Source organism: Eurytemora carolleeae, unplaced genomic scaffold, assembly GCF_000591075.1.
Source record: "Eurytemora carolleeae unplaced genomic scaffold, Eaff_2.0 scaffold1547, whole genome shotgun sequence".
Taxonomy (NCBI): Eukaryota; Metazoa; Arthropoda; class Copepoda; order Calanoida; family Temoridae; genus Eurytemora; species Eurytemora carolleeae.
Genome location: NW_019397455.1, coordinates 51,886 through 68,189, shown reverse-complemented (window position 1 = coordinate 68,189; position 16,304 = coordinate 51,886). Strand labels below are relative to the sequence as shown.

At 31.6% G+C, this 16,304-nt stretch overlaps 2 protein-coding genes across 2 annotated transcripts; both read right to left on the bottom strand.

Annotated features, from left to right (window-relative positions):
- Positions 1–1,302: 1,302 nt before the first annotated feature.
- Positions 1,303–5,683, bottom strand: LOC111714388 (nuclear polyadenylated RNA-binding protein 3-like). Its single transcript, XM_023489486.1, has 8 exons — positions 5,579–5,683; positions 4,836–4,938; positions 4,695–4,778; positions 4,528–4,558; positions 3,658–3,701; positions 2,482–2,656; positions 2,157–2,211; positions 1,303–1,379 (listed from the first exon to the last, which is right to left on the bottom strand). Exons 1-7 carry the CDS (start codon positions 5,674–5,676, stop codon positions 2,183–2,185), a joined length of 564 nt encoding a protein of 187 aa, XP_023345254.1. The 5' UTR covers positions 5,677–5,683; the 3' UTR covers positions 1,303–1,379; positions 2,157–2,182.
- Positions 5,684–6,899: 1,216 nt separating this feature from the next.
- Positions 6,900–11,978, bottom strand: LOC111714387 (spore wall protein 2). Its single transcript, XM_023489485.1, has 5 exons — positions 11,881–11,978; positions 10,005–10,833; positions 9,871–9,948; positions 8,972–9,002; positions 6,900–7,814 (listed from the first exon to the last, which is right to left on the bottom strand). The coding sequence occupies exons 1-5, from the start codon at positions 11,937–11,939 to the stop codon at positions 7,027–7,029; spliced, it is 1,785 nt and encodes a 594-aa protein (XP_023345253.1). The 5' UTR covers positions 11,940–11,978; the 3' UTR covers positions 6,900–7,026.
- Positions 11,979–16,304: the final 4,326 nt, after the last annotated feature.

Here is a 16,304-nt window from a genome sequence, read left to right as displayed (position 1 = left end):
AATCTTGCGCGGTCAACTTCGCTACACAGTAGTAATCGTCTTCGTGTTTTCTTGAATTTGTTACAAACTTATATAGCTTAGATATGACCTTTCAATGAAAAACCTTCAAGTAAAGCGTATAGAACCTTAAATATGATACATTTCTAACCAAGAAAGTATAAAATTGAAAGGGGAATGTAATCCAAAAGTGACGATTCAATGCTCATTAAAGAGACTGTAGATATAAATTCAAATGACTCTCCATATAAAGAAGGGAATGTCCGATTTTAAACGGTACCCTTCACAGCTTAGTCTGATCAACAACAAATGAAATATTCATGTTTTTCTCTTTCAAAATCGAGTTATGTCTAAATATTAACAAATAATTGTCTTTGGTAATTTATTTCCAGGGACATACCCGATTCACAATGCTATTATTCTAACCTATACGTCTCTGAGCAAACATTAGAAAGATATTATTGTTTCTCTATCAGAGCATTTCTAATTTAATCTTGTTGTTTTCTCTATGAAAGTAATTGGCGGATTCGTGCAGAAAGGAAAAAAAGGAAATTGTGAGAATTCAACACTTTTCAGGATAAACCACGACGATATCTTCTCCAGTAATGCTCAGATAAATGTGTTTAGCAAGTTAAGTCAACAGTCCCTTATTTATAAAAGATTATACATTACTTTTCTGATATTGGTGATGAATATGCTAAACTTAAACATAGAACTAGTATTAGCATAATGCTACACCGGAAAAATATACAAAACACTAAACTATTAATCTCTGTAATTAGGGAAAATATATTTGTAAACAAAAATGTGAAAACCTTAAATAATTAGGATAATAAAATAATATTATATTTTCTTAATGTCTTTTTTTATTTTGTTACGTAAGTTAGTGAATATAATGCTTGAAAATTGACATTGATTAGAATTTGAGTAAATGTCTGAAAATCTAGATAAGTTCCCAAACGCAGCATGCCTTTAAGTGTAACTGTCTCAAAAAATTATTCTCTCACGTTATTATTTTGTTAAAGTTGACATTTTGTAGAAAAATATCGGAAGTTTTGAGTGAAGTATCGTCAATCTTAAACGATTGGTCTCGATATTCATTGCGGATACATTTAAAATTGAGGATAAATGCGTGATCACTCAAATCAAGTAATTCCTGCGGGATATCGAAAAGGAAAAATGCTTCACAAAACAAATGTTCTGACAAAGCATGATCAATTAAAGACTAAAATACCTGAGATGAACTCTTGATATTCAAATCACATATTTTGCAATTGAAACTCTCAGTTACAGAAATAATATGAGTTAAAATTAAAAAGAATTTATTTCTCATCTCAAAACAGTATTTTTTCTTGGGTTCGATTCCGTATCCAGCATTTATCCTGAAAAAAGTATGTTTGGTTTTAAATTAAAATAAATAGAAAAGTGCGCAATTCGACCATTCTAGATAATGAAGTTTATTATTTGAATATAGCTTTAACCATTTTATTCACCCAAATTACCGACCCATGATTAACACAGTAGTTGTATGATATCTAATTATTTTGCCTGTAGCCTGACGGTTTGTTATATCTTTTATCCAATATTATTTTTAGGAATTAAATTAACACAAATTGGTGGTTTATTAAAAAATTAAAATTGGGTCTTTAACAATTTTGAATTTAAAATATTTTTAAAAATAAAATCAGATATTCTTAGTGATTCGTTTTATTGTCAATGAAGAAAAAATACGAGTAGTTCAAGCATTTTCTAAAGGGACTGTGAGCGTAATTTTAAGTGAACCTCCATGCAAAGATGTAAGTGCCCTATTCACTACCGTACCCTTAACAGCATTTATTTGATAAAGTATGAATAGATATCAATGTATATCATTTTGAAAACAGATTATTTTTAATTGTGGTTTTTCTACAAAAGTGACTTGCGCATTGCTATGGCAACAAGACATATCGTATTATCTGAATTAGATACTTATGAACCTAGAAAAACGACAACATCTCCCACATTTGACTAGATAAGTTTTCAGTCACCATTTTGAATCGAACATTGTCATCTTTGCTTGTAGAGGCACATGAAATTACGCGAACAGTCCCTTTAAAGCTAAAGTTATCACTAGAAATATAGATAGTCAATATAAATATATTTTTATTTAAGTTATTTACCTTCTTCTTAAATTATGATGAGGATGTTAGATATGCATAATTGTGCGGGATGACCCTAAAATTCTGGTCATAATTTTGATCAACATGTTAATAAATATGAAATAGTTTCGGTAATTCGATTTTGATGTCTTTTTCTAACAGTAAATAGATGTCGTTTTAGGTTCATAAATTCAATAATTGAGATTAGATACCTTATAATACTGTACTGATATGTAACCCAAAAATATTTTAAAAATATGGGTCAATTTTTATACTGGAAGAAAAATCGCAGATGATTTGGACAAATTTTAAACACAATTTTAACATAAAAATTATTTGCGTATACCTTCATCGTCATCATCATCATCATATTCATCTTCTTCATCATCATCATTTTCTTCAACATCTTCAGCTTCTTCATTTTCATCCACACTATCATCTATTCCTTCCACAACGTATTCCACTTCGTATTCAACATCTTCTTCATCATCTTCATCAGAACCTGGTGTTATTTTATTGCTCTAGGAAATTATCAATTAGAAGAAATGGTCGTATTTATCTGGTCCATAATGTAGAAGCTATGGTCGTCTTTATCTGGTCAATAATGTAGAATATATTGTCGTCTTTATCTGGTCCATAATGTAGAAGGTATGGTGGTCTTTATCTAGTCCAAAATGTAGATATGGTCGTCTTTATCAGGTCAATAATGTAGAATATATGGTCGTCTTTATCTGATCCATAATGTAGAAAATATGGTCGTCTTTATCTAGTCCATAATGTAGAAGATATGGTCGTCTTTATCTGGTTCAAAATGTAGAAGATATGGTCGTCTTTATATGGTCCATAATGTAGAAGCTATTGTCGTCTTTATCTGGTCCATAATGTAGAAGATATGGTCGTCTTTATCTGGTTCAAAATGTAGAAGATATGGTCGTCTTTATATGGTCCATAATGTAGAAGCTATTGTCGTCTTTATCTGGTCCATAATGTAGAAACTATGGTCGTCTTTATCTGGTCCATAATGTAGAAGGTATGGTCGTCTTTATCTGGTCCAAAGTGAAGAAGCTATGGTCGTCTGTTTCTGTTTAAAAGTGTTCCTTTATGTTTTCCTGAGGTACAATGCGCAAATCACTTTTGCAAAGAAACCACAATTGAAAATAATCAGTTTTTAATATTATGAAAATTGTTATATAATTCAAACTTTATTAAACAAAACTTTGAAGAGTATTGTTGTGAATCAGACATTGCCATATTTGCATGGAGGGTCGCTTCTAATTGCGCTTGCAGCCCCTTTAATCAGGCACATATTTTAAATGTCCATGACACCAAAATCGGTTATATTTCCAAGGAATTAGGTAACATACATATAATTAGCTTCAATGAATAAAAGGCTTTAATTTGACCTAAAAACTTTACTAAAAAGTGTTTCTCGATGAAAAAACGAAAATCTTTTTAAAATTGAGGCTTTGCCGGCATCAACTAGAAGTATTTTTACACACACACCCAGCAAATGTTAACTTACTACAAGGTCTTTTCCATCCTCAACCTCATCCTCATCTTCCTCTTCTAAATATTTATAAAAAAAAATATTATTATTGATTTTTGAAACCTAAATAGGAGTTCTTCTTAAATATGTGTATAATGTTAAAGTAACCACTCAAAGAAGACAATGACAAATATCGGAAAAAAAGTAAAAAAAATCATTTTTGAACACGCACCACACACTAGTCAAATGTAGGTTTTTAAGATAAATTTAATTGTACAAAAAAAATCTAACCTTTCAGTGTTCTCCCAGGTACCTTAAGTAACAGATTCATGTTAAGAGAACGAAATATTTGGACCTTATGTTTTAATTGTTCAGTTTATGACCTTTAAATGGTATTTTTAAGAGCAATTGTTAAAGAAAGGGAATACGGAATTATTAGATTAGAACTTTTAAAGGGGCAAAACTAAGATACTCAATTATCTTTTTAGTATGTACACCAAATATTTCGTTCTCTTCGTAAATATTTTACCTTAGGTACCCGGAAGAACCCTGAAAGGTTAGATTTTTTGTACAGTTAAATTTATCTTAAAACCCTACATTTGACTTATCGTGCGCACCGCACTTGTTTAGAAGTAAACTTGTTTTGAATAAAAACTTTTTAATCATCTTCTTAGGTTTTTTTTTTTACATTGCTAAGGAACTGAACATTTGTCTCAATCTCTTATTTCCTTATCCCCAAATTTTTAGATTAAATTTTTATATGAAAATGATACCAGTTTGCAAATATCTAAAGATTAGAAAATTAAAGTTTGAGGCAAGTGTTCAGTTCTTTTACTGTGTCTTAACTCTAAAAAATAGACTTTTTGAATATAATTGAACAAATATAAGAATATATCCAGGAATTACCATAGTTATCGCAGTTACAGCATGCTGATACCTTAAAATAAGAAAAGCTTTAATATCAATTATTTCTTTTCGAATCAAATCCTTTTTTAAGGGAGGGAGGGGTTATTAGATGTCAGTATGAAAATATGCTGAGTAAATGAAAAACGAAATTTAAAAATTGTTCTTACATCTCGTTTCCTTCTCGAGCCACTGCAATCACACTTCATGGATTCACAAGCAATTCCATAATCGCTACCCACAATTCCACTAAACTACTCTCAAAAATAAACATAAAAAGAAGTTTAAACCAATATATTTGTATTTATCACCTCTGTCGATTTTGTTCCCGTTGCTGAGGTAAGTTTAGTTAACGGTGTTGTCTTATCCTTCAGTTTTATCAGAAAATGACCATTTTCAGTTTCAATCAATTTACTTAAAAAGTTTTAGAATTAATAATCATTTTAATTCACGTAATGATAATTACATGAGATTGATTTACAAAGGAATTTCGTTTACTAGAAAACTTATAATTTTGTAAAAATATAAAGTAAATAATACATTTTTCAAACACATGATTGATTACACGAAAGCCTTAATGAAGAAACAATAATCGTTATAAAGAGACAGATCGACGTCATTTAAAGAGTTACATTCAAGATGTACTAAGGTTTCCTTTAAAATAGTATTATATAATATAGATATATTTTTTTCATCTCTAACTTAATTATGCATTAGAGACAAGGAAGGACACGGACAGAATTGATCTATTGTCAGGATTTAGTCGGAGACATAAAACATAGAATATAAAGACGACTGTTATTCTCAAATTGGGAGCATCAAAACAGCAATTGGTACTAATAAAACTATTTGCCTTAAACCAACATCAAATTGACATAAGATTTATTACATCTCGTCTAATATAACATGTCTTTCTCCTTTTAACTCTGCAATGAAGGTTTAAAGGGTACTAATGTGAATCGAGCATGTAACTCTTTCAATGAAGTATAATAAATGGTTTCGACAGGATTTGAAAATTTTGTTCGAAAAAAAAACACAAAAAAATTATTTTTACTGTCTGGATGATGGTGAAGATGAAACAATAGTTAAACAGAGAACTAAAATCCACATAATCTCTCTCTGATGTAGAAGCAAAAAACAAACACTGAGCATACAAGCTGAATCAATTAGTAACAATTTTGTTTGTAACTTCAGGTATAATTTGTAAACAAATATGTTGAAATTTTCGGTTTCAAATCATTTGACCTTAATCGTAGAATATAAAAATGAGAAAACTTTTTTTTAACTTCAAATATTTTTAAAATTCAAATATTAGTTTTGTCTTTATTTATCAAATTGTGCAAAAATGTCCGATAATTGTTTTTTGTTACTTGCCCAATTATCAGTAAATTCGTACTGATAAATAAATCTTACAAGTTACAAGAAGGAAAATCCAAAAATATAAAGATTGGCTTGATTTGTAGGTTATATTACTTATGTAGCTGTATGTGTGCTTAGACTTTTATGCGCAAAAGCCAAAAGGCACATTTCAGCTTCTCTATGGTCAGATACAGCATGCAAAACTATAAAGTTCTTTAAAACTCAAATTTTAGAATAAATCGAAATGTAAAAAGCATCTGATCATTGTATGTCGTTACTTTACCAAATATTGGTTAATTCACATTTTGCCAGAAAATATTTATTTTTGATTTTTGAATGCAAGGTAACGATCAAAATCAATATTTCTAGTTTTAGCCTTAAAGGCCATTATTTTTATATTTATGTGGAGGATTTTGAGCAAAATAGGGCAAACTCTGCAGAAACATTTAATAAACAATTTAGCGAATAAGTGAGTTATTTGGGGAACATAACCACATAAATGTAAACCATTACAAATTTAATTAATTGGTATTTTTTATATAAATTCAAAAACAGATGGGTCTGCAGGGGTGGCATTCTAGATCGTCTTTGTTAAGAATTAGCATGGCAATACCTGATTTCGAAAGCCTTTATAATATTATGTCTGCTAGAGTTTATTTTATGATAAAGGAATGGTTGTAAAGATGTGTCGATAATGTCTCTTCAAGATTAACAGTGAAGACTGTAGTCAAAACATAAACAAAAAATTGCGAACATAGCAGACAAAAATAGCGGATTACAGCTTTCTCAGAAGGTATCACTTTACTAAATTAAACGTCTGTCAAAAATAGCAAAAGAGGCTTATATACTTATATTTTTAAAATACATATCAAACCTGAAAGTTAAGACTCATTGGACTTTTGAAGAGGACCTCCAGTTTACTGTGACTGTAACTACCCACCCGGCCTCTACATGTATACTCACTCACATATATAGATGTATATTTTTCCGCTTTTCTATCAGATTTATGTACACGATTGTTTTGCATAGATAATTGATTTTATTTTATTTGAATTATTCATATTCATTATAAATAATTCTAATTAAGAAGTAAGGCATAAATTAGTTTTACCATATACTGCTGTATAATTAGTAATCTATAATTTACATTGCATCAGCAGCAATTTTCACTAATTCTTTTACTGTATTTGCAATATCCTTCAGAGTGGCAATTTTTTCATCATCATTATTATCCTTATCATCACCATCTTTCGTTTTATCTGATTTTGAATCCTCATTTCCATTCTTTTCTGAATCAGTTTTGTCTTTGTCTTCGTTTTTCTTTTTATCTTTCTTATCTGATTTCTTAGATTTAGTATCTACAGTTTTATCTTTATCTTTGTTTTTCTTTTCATCTTTTTTATCTGATTTCTTAGATTCAACATTTTCAGTATCATCTTTTTTGTCTTCACCATTGTCAATATAATCTTCTGAATTATGTTCTTTCTTAATTTCTTCATCATCCTTATTTTTGTCAGAACTATTTTTTGAATTTGATTTCTTAGAATCTTCAGTTGAACCTTCCTCCGTTTCACTTTCAGTATTTGAATTTTCAGAATCTGTCTTCTCATTTTCTTCCCCGTTATCATTTTCTTCAGTTTTACTTTCATAATCTTCAGTCGAACCTTTTTCCTCATCTCCATTTTCTTTGGTTTCACTTTCAGAATCTTTTGTCTTATTTTCTTCAACATCCTCATTTTTGACTGCTTCACTTTTTGAATTTGATTTTTCAGAATCCTCAGTCAAACTTTCTTCTTCGTTCTCATTTTCTTCAGTTTCACTTTCAGAATCTTTAGTTTTATTTCCTTCGTCGTTCTCAATTTTGTCAGTATTATTTTCGGAATCTTTAGTCTTACTTTCTCCATCACTGCTCGGGGTTTTTGAGGTATTCCCTGAAAGATAATGTTCTTTGAGCAAATGAATAAATTTGAACAATTTTGAATACACATTTCTAATCAAAAACAATTCAGTTTAAGCAAGGGAAATTTGTATTTAGATTGTAATCTAGAATTTATGTTTTGAATACAGCTGGAGCATTTTTCAATTTGAAAATTTGGTTCCTAGTCATAAACAATACACATGGATCAAGATGTTTTATATTTTAATACCCCCAAAATAAACCAGATATATGGTATTTTGTAATACTAGGCTTTTAGGGCGCTTCGCGCCCATCTTCTCTTTAAATTGTGAACATGTTCTTTTTGTTTACATTTTAAAACAAAGAAGAAAATTTTTTTGCGGATTTTAAAAAAACGCGGATTTTCAAGAATTTAAATTATTTTACAAAATTAAAAACCTTTAAAACACATTTTTTAAAATTTCTATCATTCATAAACCTTCCCTGTGGTCACGTGATGTACCCCAAAAAATTTGGGCCCGATCGGTTCAGCCGTTTTTACGTTTATTGGATACAAACAAACAAACAGACACCCAGACAAGCCAAATTTATATATAGATGAACAAAAAAATGGTTTTTGGTCGGTTTTTCCTTATATTTTCCCTGAGGGAAAAACTGTTCCATATTTTGATAAAACCAAGACTAAATTTTGAATTTAAATAGTTTAATGAGCCTGGGACACAGCATTATTGCAGTGTAAAAAGACCAATTTACTTAACAAGTGATTTAATTAGTGTCTGTAGAGTCAATTTGCTTCGTAACAATATAAAATACACTTAAGTATTGCTATAAAGGTCTTCATATTTCAGAGTTTTCTGGTTATCACTGCAGGTGGAATTAATATAGGATAATAGTTTCGCAGAGTTTTTTTTTGTCAATATGTCACACCTATAATATAGTCACAGTTTCCAAATGTTTGTTTTACAATGTTTTATGGTATTTAAGTGCTCAATGAAGTATTGAATATTCAAATCTTTTTTTACCAAATTGCTGAGATTGTCCAAAGCTTTTCTAAATGATTTCCTGGTTGCCATTTTAAGTCAGCTTAGCTTAGTTGTAGACGTAACTTTAAAATCCTGTTTTCAACTATTGTGTTTGTGGCATTCTGTCTATAATTCATCTTTTTTTTCTTCTCACTAAATCTTAATATACCTGTCTCTGTACAGTTACAACAAGCACCAACCTAAAATACAAACAAATAAATAAGTGTCAAATATGAATTAAAGTACTGTCACTCTGTGCCCACTCACTCTAAAAGTTACATGATCTGAGCTGGAAACTTTTGAACAGTGGATATCGGGATTAATGCTTAATCCACTCTTTTTCTTAATCTCGAGATTAAATATTGCTTGTTCTCCTCTCATTTTTAATCTCCAGATTAATTATCCGATCAGGATTAAGGATATCCCATTCAAAAGTTTTCAGCTCTGAACCGGTTTGAACCATGTACTGTGTATGTTTTCACTCGTACTGTCAAGTCTTGACTGTATAGTCTAGAGTCGACCCAACACATGTAGCCTGGCAAGATCACAGTGCACCACCCTCTAACATCAAATGACAGAGCTCTAACATAGTTTCAACAGCGTACATATGTATATTAAAAATTATATGGAAGTCTGATCGACAAAACCAGCAAAGTCGAAAAATTGATAGGGCTTCAACACTGGAGTTATAAAATATCTGACGTAGGATCTCCTGCAATAAAAGGTTGAGCTATCGCTTACTGACAATTATAAGCAAAACAAAGTGCAAATGAAATGAATTATGGAGATAATGTGAAAGACTAACTTTTAAACAGAGGTTTTTTATCAACAATTATCAAAGGCAGAACACTAGCCATTGACTTGCTAAAATATTTCTAATATTTGATAGTTTTCTGTGATTCATTTGCTTTGCAACAAAAGAAAATTTCTTTTGAAAACAGGAAAGAATGAAATCTGATCTAATTAATCTCGATTGACAATTTTGTTAAGGATTAATAAATTCGTCCTAAAATAGATATGACAAGGGTTGTTAGAAATTATCCTTTTGGTTGAATTTTTTTTACTCACATCTTGATTCTTTCCAGTGCTATCACAGTCACATTTTACTCCAACACAATCATGTTTGTAATCAACAGTAAGTGAGCTCTAAACAGAATGTAAATTATAATTTCAATATTTAAAATAAGATTACTTGATCCTACCATTGAGTACTCTACTTTGGCTTTTTGGTCACCTTCTTCATCTGTAGTTGACTTGGTGGCATTTTCTTTTTCAAGAGAAGTTTTTGCCGTAGTTTCATATTTGTCAGAAGATTGGGTGCCTGGTTCTTTATCAACAGATGTTTGTGATGTTGTTTCTTCCTGAGAAGCTTTGGTTGTAGTTTTATCCTCATAAGATGTTTGATTTGTTTTTTCTTCCTCAAGTGAAGCTGTTGTTGTAGTTTCATCTGCAAGAGAAGACTCTGGTGAAGTTTTCTCTACAAGTGAAGTTTGTGTTGTAGATTCATCTGCAGATGATAACTGTGTTTTAGTTTCATCATCAAGCGATGTAGCAGTTTTAGTTTCATGATGGGTTGTTGTTTCTTCATCAAGAGTAGTTTGAGTGGAAGTTTTTGTATCGTTAAGACTTTCTCTTTCAAGAGATTCAGGCGTAGTTAAATTATCATTGCTTGAGAGAGTTGTTATTACATCAGAAGGAGATTGTGTAGTTACATCATCAAGTTTATCCGTGCTTTCTGTTGATTCCTCAGTACTAGTTGTTATTGAAGCTGTAGTAGTTTCTGCGCTTTTTGTGGCAGGACTATTATATTGCAGGGAGGGAAGTGTTCTTGGTTCTTTATTAGAACCATGTTTTGCATACGACCTATGTGATTTTCCATGTTCAGTTTTAGCAGGAGGAGCTAGGTTTTCATGTACTGGTTGAGTTGTTTCAGCTTCATAGTTACCATTTCTTGGCAGCAATGGATTAGTTTTTGAATCTTCCTCAAATTGAACAACGTAGCCACCCTTCTTCAGTGCCATGTAATATTTGCTAAAATCAATATGATATTAGAATGATAATACAATAGAATTAATTTACAATAGTTATTTATAATATTTTAGATTAACTTGCATAAATAAAAGAAAATTATAATTAAAATCCATGTTCATAAAAAGGGTTTTTTAAAATTAAACGTTTGTGATAGGAATCACCAGATGATTTTCTGTTAATAACTACAAATTTTTGACTGATTAATATCAGTATGAAAGGCCTTTCAAAGATAATGGAATGTCATTTAATGGTGCATAAGCTCATCCCCCCTGTGACAGGTAATATCCCTGCGACAGTTTATCCTCCCGACTTATTTTACAGTGACCACCTATGTCAGAGGGACTAGCTAAGGAACCCACAAGAGGCAACCCAGTTAAATCTTCAGACTGTCTAATAACGCCAAAAAAGTGGATTGGCAGCATGATGCTAAATCAATGAGCTTTGGAACCGTATTATGGCATCTACGAATAAATGATTATTGTCAAAGATGTGTAAATAAGGATTGTTGAAATAAACACCCCTGTTTAATAATTATGAACTAGGGGAACATGTTGTGTTGTATGTAGAATCTAAAAATAGCCTGGGATGCTTACTGAAAGTTCCGTTAGAGTGAAAGCCAAACATGATGCAATGATTGTTAGGGTTGAATTGAATGACTGAGATACAGGGGAATCTACCATGCGCCGGGGCATGGAGGATGCAGTTCTGCACAAGATCTACGACTGCAGGCAGTCAACCAGCTCAATATCTGTTATATGGCAGACATTTTAATATGTGTTCTCATTAACCATAAGTTTTACTAATTCATATAGTTATTTATGAGGGGTAAATGCGGTTTTGTTCATTACAGTTGAAGGTTAATTTCAATCAAGTTTATAGTATGCTGTCATATCTAAAGAACTAATGATCGATTGAACTAACATTCATTTGAACTTGTTTGTTCATTTAAACAAGAGGCCCTAATTTTTTTCTGTTTTTAAGCAGGTTGCCTTCCCAACCCCTCAACCACCAGATTTTAATATATTTTATTTTTATTAATTTTGATACTTGTCTTTTGGTACTGGAACTGAATATATCAGGGTGAAATGCAGTAATAGAATCAGCATTGTTCACTGAAAAAAGTAATTTAAATACTGGCAAAATGAATATATTTTGTTTTTATCCAATTAGTAATGTTTGTAAATAACAGCGTTCAGGGTTCAATAAAGAAAGTTTTATAAATTTATCTTCATATCATGAAAATGTAAAGAATTTATAGAAAAATTATAAAATCCAAGGATTTACTTTCTGACGACGAGGCTGCATTTCATTTGGAGTGAATCAGAATTTCTTCAAAATCAAGTTAACCCTATTCCTGCTGGGGAGGGGGGGTCAATTTGACCCCCCCCCCTGTAGTTTTTTTACATAACTCAAAAAGTATTGGTCTGAGGCTGTTGAAATTTTCTGACTTTTCTTAATACCCAAAGCCCTCCCTTTAGGCCTAAAACCGGGCTTTAATACTAACTGCCTGAGTCTCAGGCACACTGCCTGAATGACTGCTTTTGCCTGTAACAAACTAAATCTTTGTTTTGACCCACTTTCACTTGTCAGATTTTGATAAAATTTAGCTTTTTGGAAAGCCTATGACATAAGGAAACGAATTGTACAAGTTTTAGGAAAAAAATGGCAGATTTTTTGCAAACAACCTGTCAAAGGAAATTTGCACATTTTTAGTTTTCTTGATTAAAAATCAGGTTATTTAAAATTTTGCAAAATTTTTTGCATATTTGAAATGGCATGGTCAAGGGCTTTTAAAAAATGTAAAATTTTTCATTTTTTGGACAAATTTTTTTTGCAAACATTTTCACTATATAAATGGATTTTGCGATAAAAAATTAAATTTTTGCAAATTTGCAATTTTTTTTGCAGATTCAAAAGTAGAGCACAAGAGCTTTCTAATGATGTATTATTTGTCATATTTGGACATAAAACATGGGATTTAGGGGGGGGGGGGTTCAAATTGACCCCCCCCCCAGCATATCCTGGTTTTCAGGTACCCCAGCAGGGATAGGGTTAAGATCTGCCTGAATTGTTTAATTATGAACTATTAAGAATGTTTTGAATCGGTACTATGTTATTTGTCCTACAATCATTTGTCCTAAATTCATTTGTCCTATCATACACATCACTTGTGCTACAAATCATTTGTCCTACCGATAGAGGGAAACATCATTTGTCCTACACATCAAGTGAATATATGTATTAAAGATAAACGATCGACAAAATGTGTAACAAACAGGCAAATTTTTAAATTTTAAGATGCCGCAGCGCTCGGCCCCCATAACCCATCCTAGCCGCAGAGCTCGGCCAAGTAATTGTCTTAAACAGCTCTAACCCAAAATAAGGTGAGATAAGATACAGCATGTTATTTAACATTTAAGAGGCTTCAGCACTCGGCCCCCTAGCCCATCCTAGCCGCAGAGCTGCTCGGCCTAGTAATTGTCTTAACCAACCCTATAACCCAAAATAAGGAATGATACAACATATTATTTAACATTTAAGAGGCTGCAGTGCTCGGCCCCCTAGCCCATCCAAGCCGCAGCACTCGGTCAATAAATTGTCTTAACCTAACCTAACCCAAAATAAGGTGAGAGACAACATGTTATTTAACATTTAAGAGGTCGCAGCACTCGTCCCCCTAGCCCATCCTAGCTGCAGCGCTCGGCCCAGAAATTGTCTTAAACAGACCTAACCCAAAGTAATATGAGAGACAACATATTCTTTAACATTCAAGATGCCGCAGCACTCGGCCCCCTAGCCCATCCTAGCCGCAGCGATCGCCCGTAAATTGTCTTTACCACGACCAACACAAAATAAGATGAGATATTATTTAACATATACAAAGAAATTAAATTCATCTTTTTGTACATTACTATAGAACAAATGATGTTATCAATTGTAGGACAAGTTACCCCTTTATGTAAGCCAACTAATGTAGAGTGCAAGTGAATTATAGTACAAAAGATGGTTCTCTCTCTCTCTCTGTAGGACAATTGATGAGTAGAAAATGATTTGTAGGACAAATGATGTGTAGGACAAATGATTTGTAGGACAAATGATTGTAGGACAATTGAAGTGTAGGACAAATGAAGTGGATAACAAATGATGTTATCTACTCTCTGTATGACATGTGATGTGTAGAAAAATTATTTGTAGGACAAATGATGTGTAGGACAAATAATTGTAGGACAAATGACTAATAATTTGTACGACAAATGATTGTAGGACAAATGATTGTAGGACAAATAATTGTATAGATATTTCGCACATCTTTTCTTTCACAGACTGACAGAGAGAGGGAACCCCCAGCAGCAATGAACCTCCGCTATACAGACGAACCTTTCAGGTTTGCCATACAATTCAAGCCTACGTCATACAGTATAAATCCACTAGTCTGATATACAGAAAAGTAGCCTTTTTAACACATGGAGCAAGGGAATAGAGCAATTGTTGAGAGAAAATTATGAATTTATTGAGCTTTATTACAAGACAATTTTTGCAGAAACTGTGCTTTGTGAACGGAATTCCATTGAATTAGAGTACGCAAACAAATGCAGAAAAAGCAACAAACGGTTACAAAAAAGTTATTCTGTAAATAGTGTTTTAAATTGTATGAGAAAACAGGCAAATATAAAACAAACATTTTCTAATCAAGTAAAAATTCACAACAAATAAAATTATCCCCCTTTCTATAATATTAGACCTCAAACATGAGAAGTAATACTATCATTGTCATGATTTGCATTTATTGCTTTAGGTATCACGTTGATAAAGTTTAACTATGCATACATTTAATAGACTGAATTAAATACAATTATAGATGAAACTGAATCTATCTTGTAAAATATTTTATTGTTTAAGTTTATTTTAAAACAAATATATGTTCACTGAGAACGATTATAAAACAATTAAACTAAAATAAGAAAGCAAAGGTGAGACATGGATTTGTTCGGTTTAAGCCATCCCCCCCCCCCCGAACAACCACCTTGGTACAACCATTATAAATTTAAATGATCTCGAGCATGAGTTGTTGTTTCAAGTTCAGGTAAGTGATCTCGTGCATGAGTTGTTGTTTCAAGTTCAGGTAAGTGATCTCGTGCATGAGTTCATGTTTCAAGTTCAGGTAAGTGATCTTGTGCATGAGTTGTTGTTTCAAGTTCAGGTAAGTGATCTCGTGCATGAGTTGTTATTTTAAGTTCAGGTAAGTGATCTCGTGCATTAGTTGTTGTTTCAAGTTCAGGTAAGTGATCTTGTGCGTGATTTGTTGTTTCAAGTTCAGGTAAGTGATCTCGTGCATGAGTTGTTGTTTCAAGTTCAGGTAAGTGATCTCGTGCATGAGTTGTTGTTTCAAGTTCAGGTAAGTGATCTCGTGCATTAGTTGTTGTTTCAAGTTCAGGTAAGTGATCTTGTGCATGAGTTGTTGTTTCAAGTTCAGGTACGTGATTTTAAAAACGATCGTTTTTATAAAACTCGTCGTCTCATTAACGAAGGGTCGTTAACCACGACCCTTCGTTAACGATCGTTAATTAGGATCCTTTGTTAACGATCTTTAACAAAGAGAGGAAACCGACCTGAAGGGCATCTTTACTCATCATTGAGTAGTTTTTAAGAAAATATCAAGAAGTTTTAGCTCCCCCACAACTGTTTAACTTCATGTAAGACGACATTCAATAAAGTTGCATGTCATTTTTTCAAAAACTATCGTTTTTCCAAAAACGACCGGATTTTTATGAATTTCGTCGTTTCATTAACGATCGTTATTGACAACCCTTCGTTAACGATCGTTAACGACGACCCTTCGTTAACGATCATTAACATGATTGTCAATAAATTCTTTTTTTCAAAAATGATAGTTTTTCAAAAGCTATTGTGTTTTTAAAAACAATTGTTTAAAAAACGGTCGCAAATCGTTTTTATAAAAACGAAAAAAACAATCGTTTAACGATCGTTTTCAAAAACGATTAACAACCCTACGTGGTCTAATTTTTCCGAAATAATAGTAATTTGAGCTTTGCCATTCTAAATCAATACTGTCACCTATTCTAAATCATTGTATTAGCGAACTTCTCCTTTAAGTTAACAAATTATATCATACAAAGTACAAATGATTCTGAAGATGTGTCAAAAAAATATTTTATCAATCAGAAAAAACCTGGTTTACCAAAACTTCGAGTTCAGTAAATTTTTACGAGAAGAGGAAACATTAGTTTTAAAAAACCTTTAATTAAGTACCAGTAAACAAGTTTAAAGCACAACAACTGATTTCATATTATACAAACAATAACTACATGTGCAATGCATTATATATATTGCAAATGTGTTAAAGTGACATTGACATATGTTTTATGTAAATTTGTTTATATTTAATGATTTCTTTTACTTCTTAAAATATATTTGTCAAAAAAGATTATAATTATTAAAGACTGTCTAAT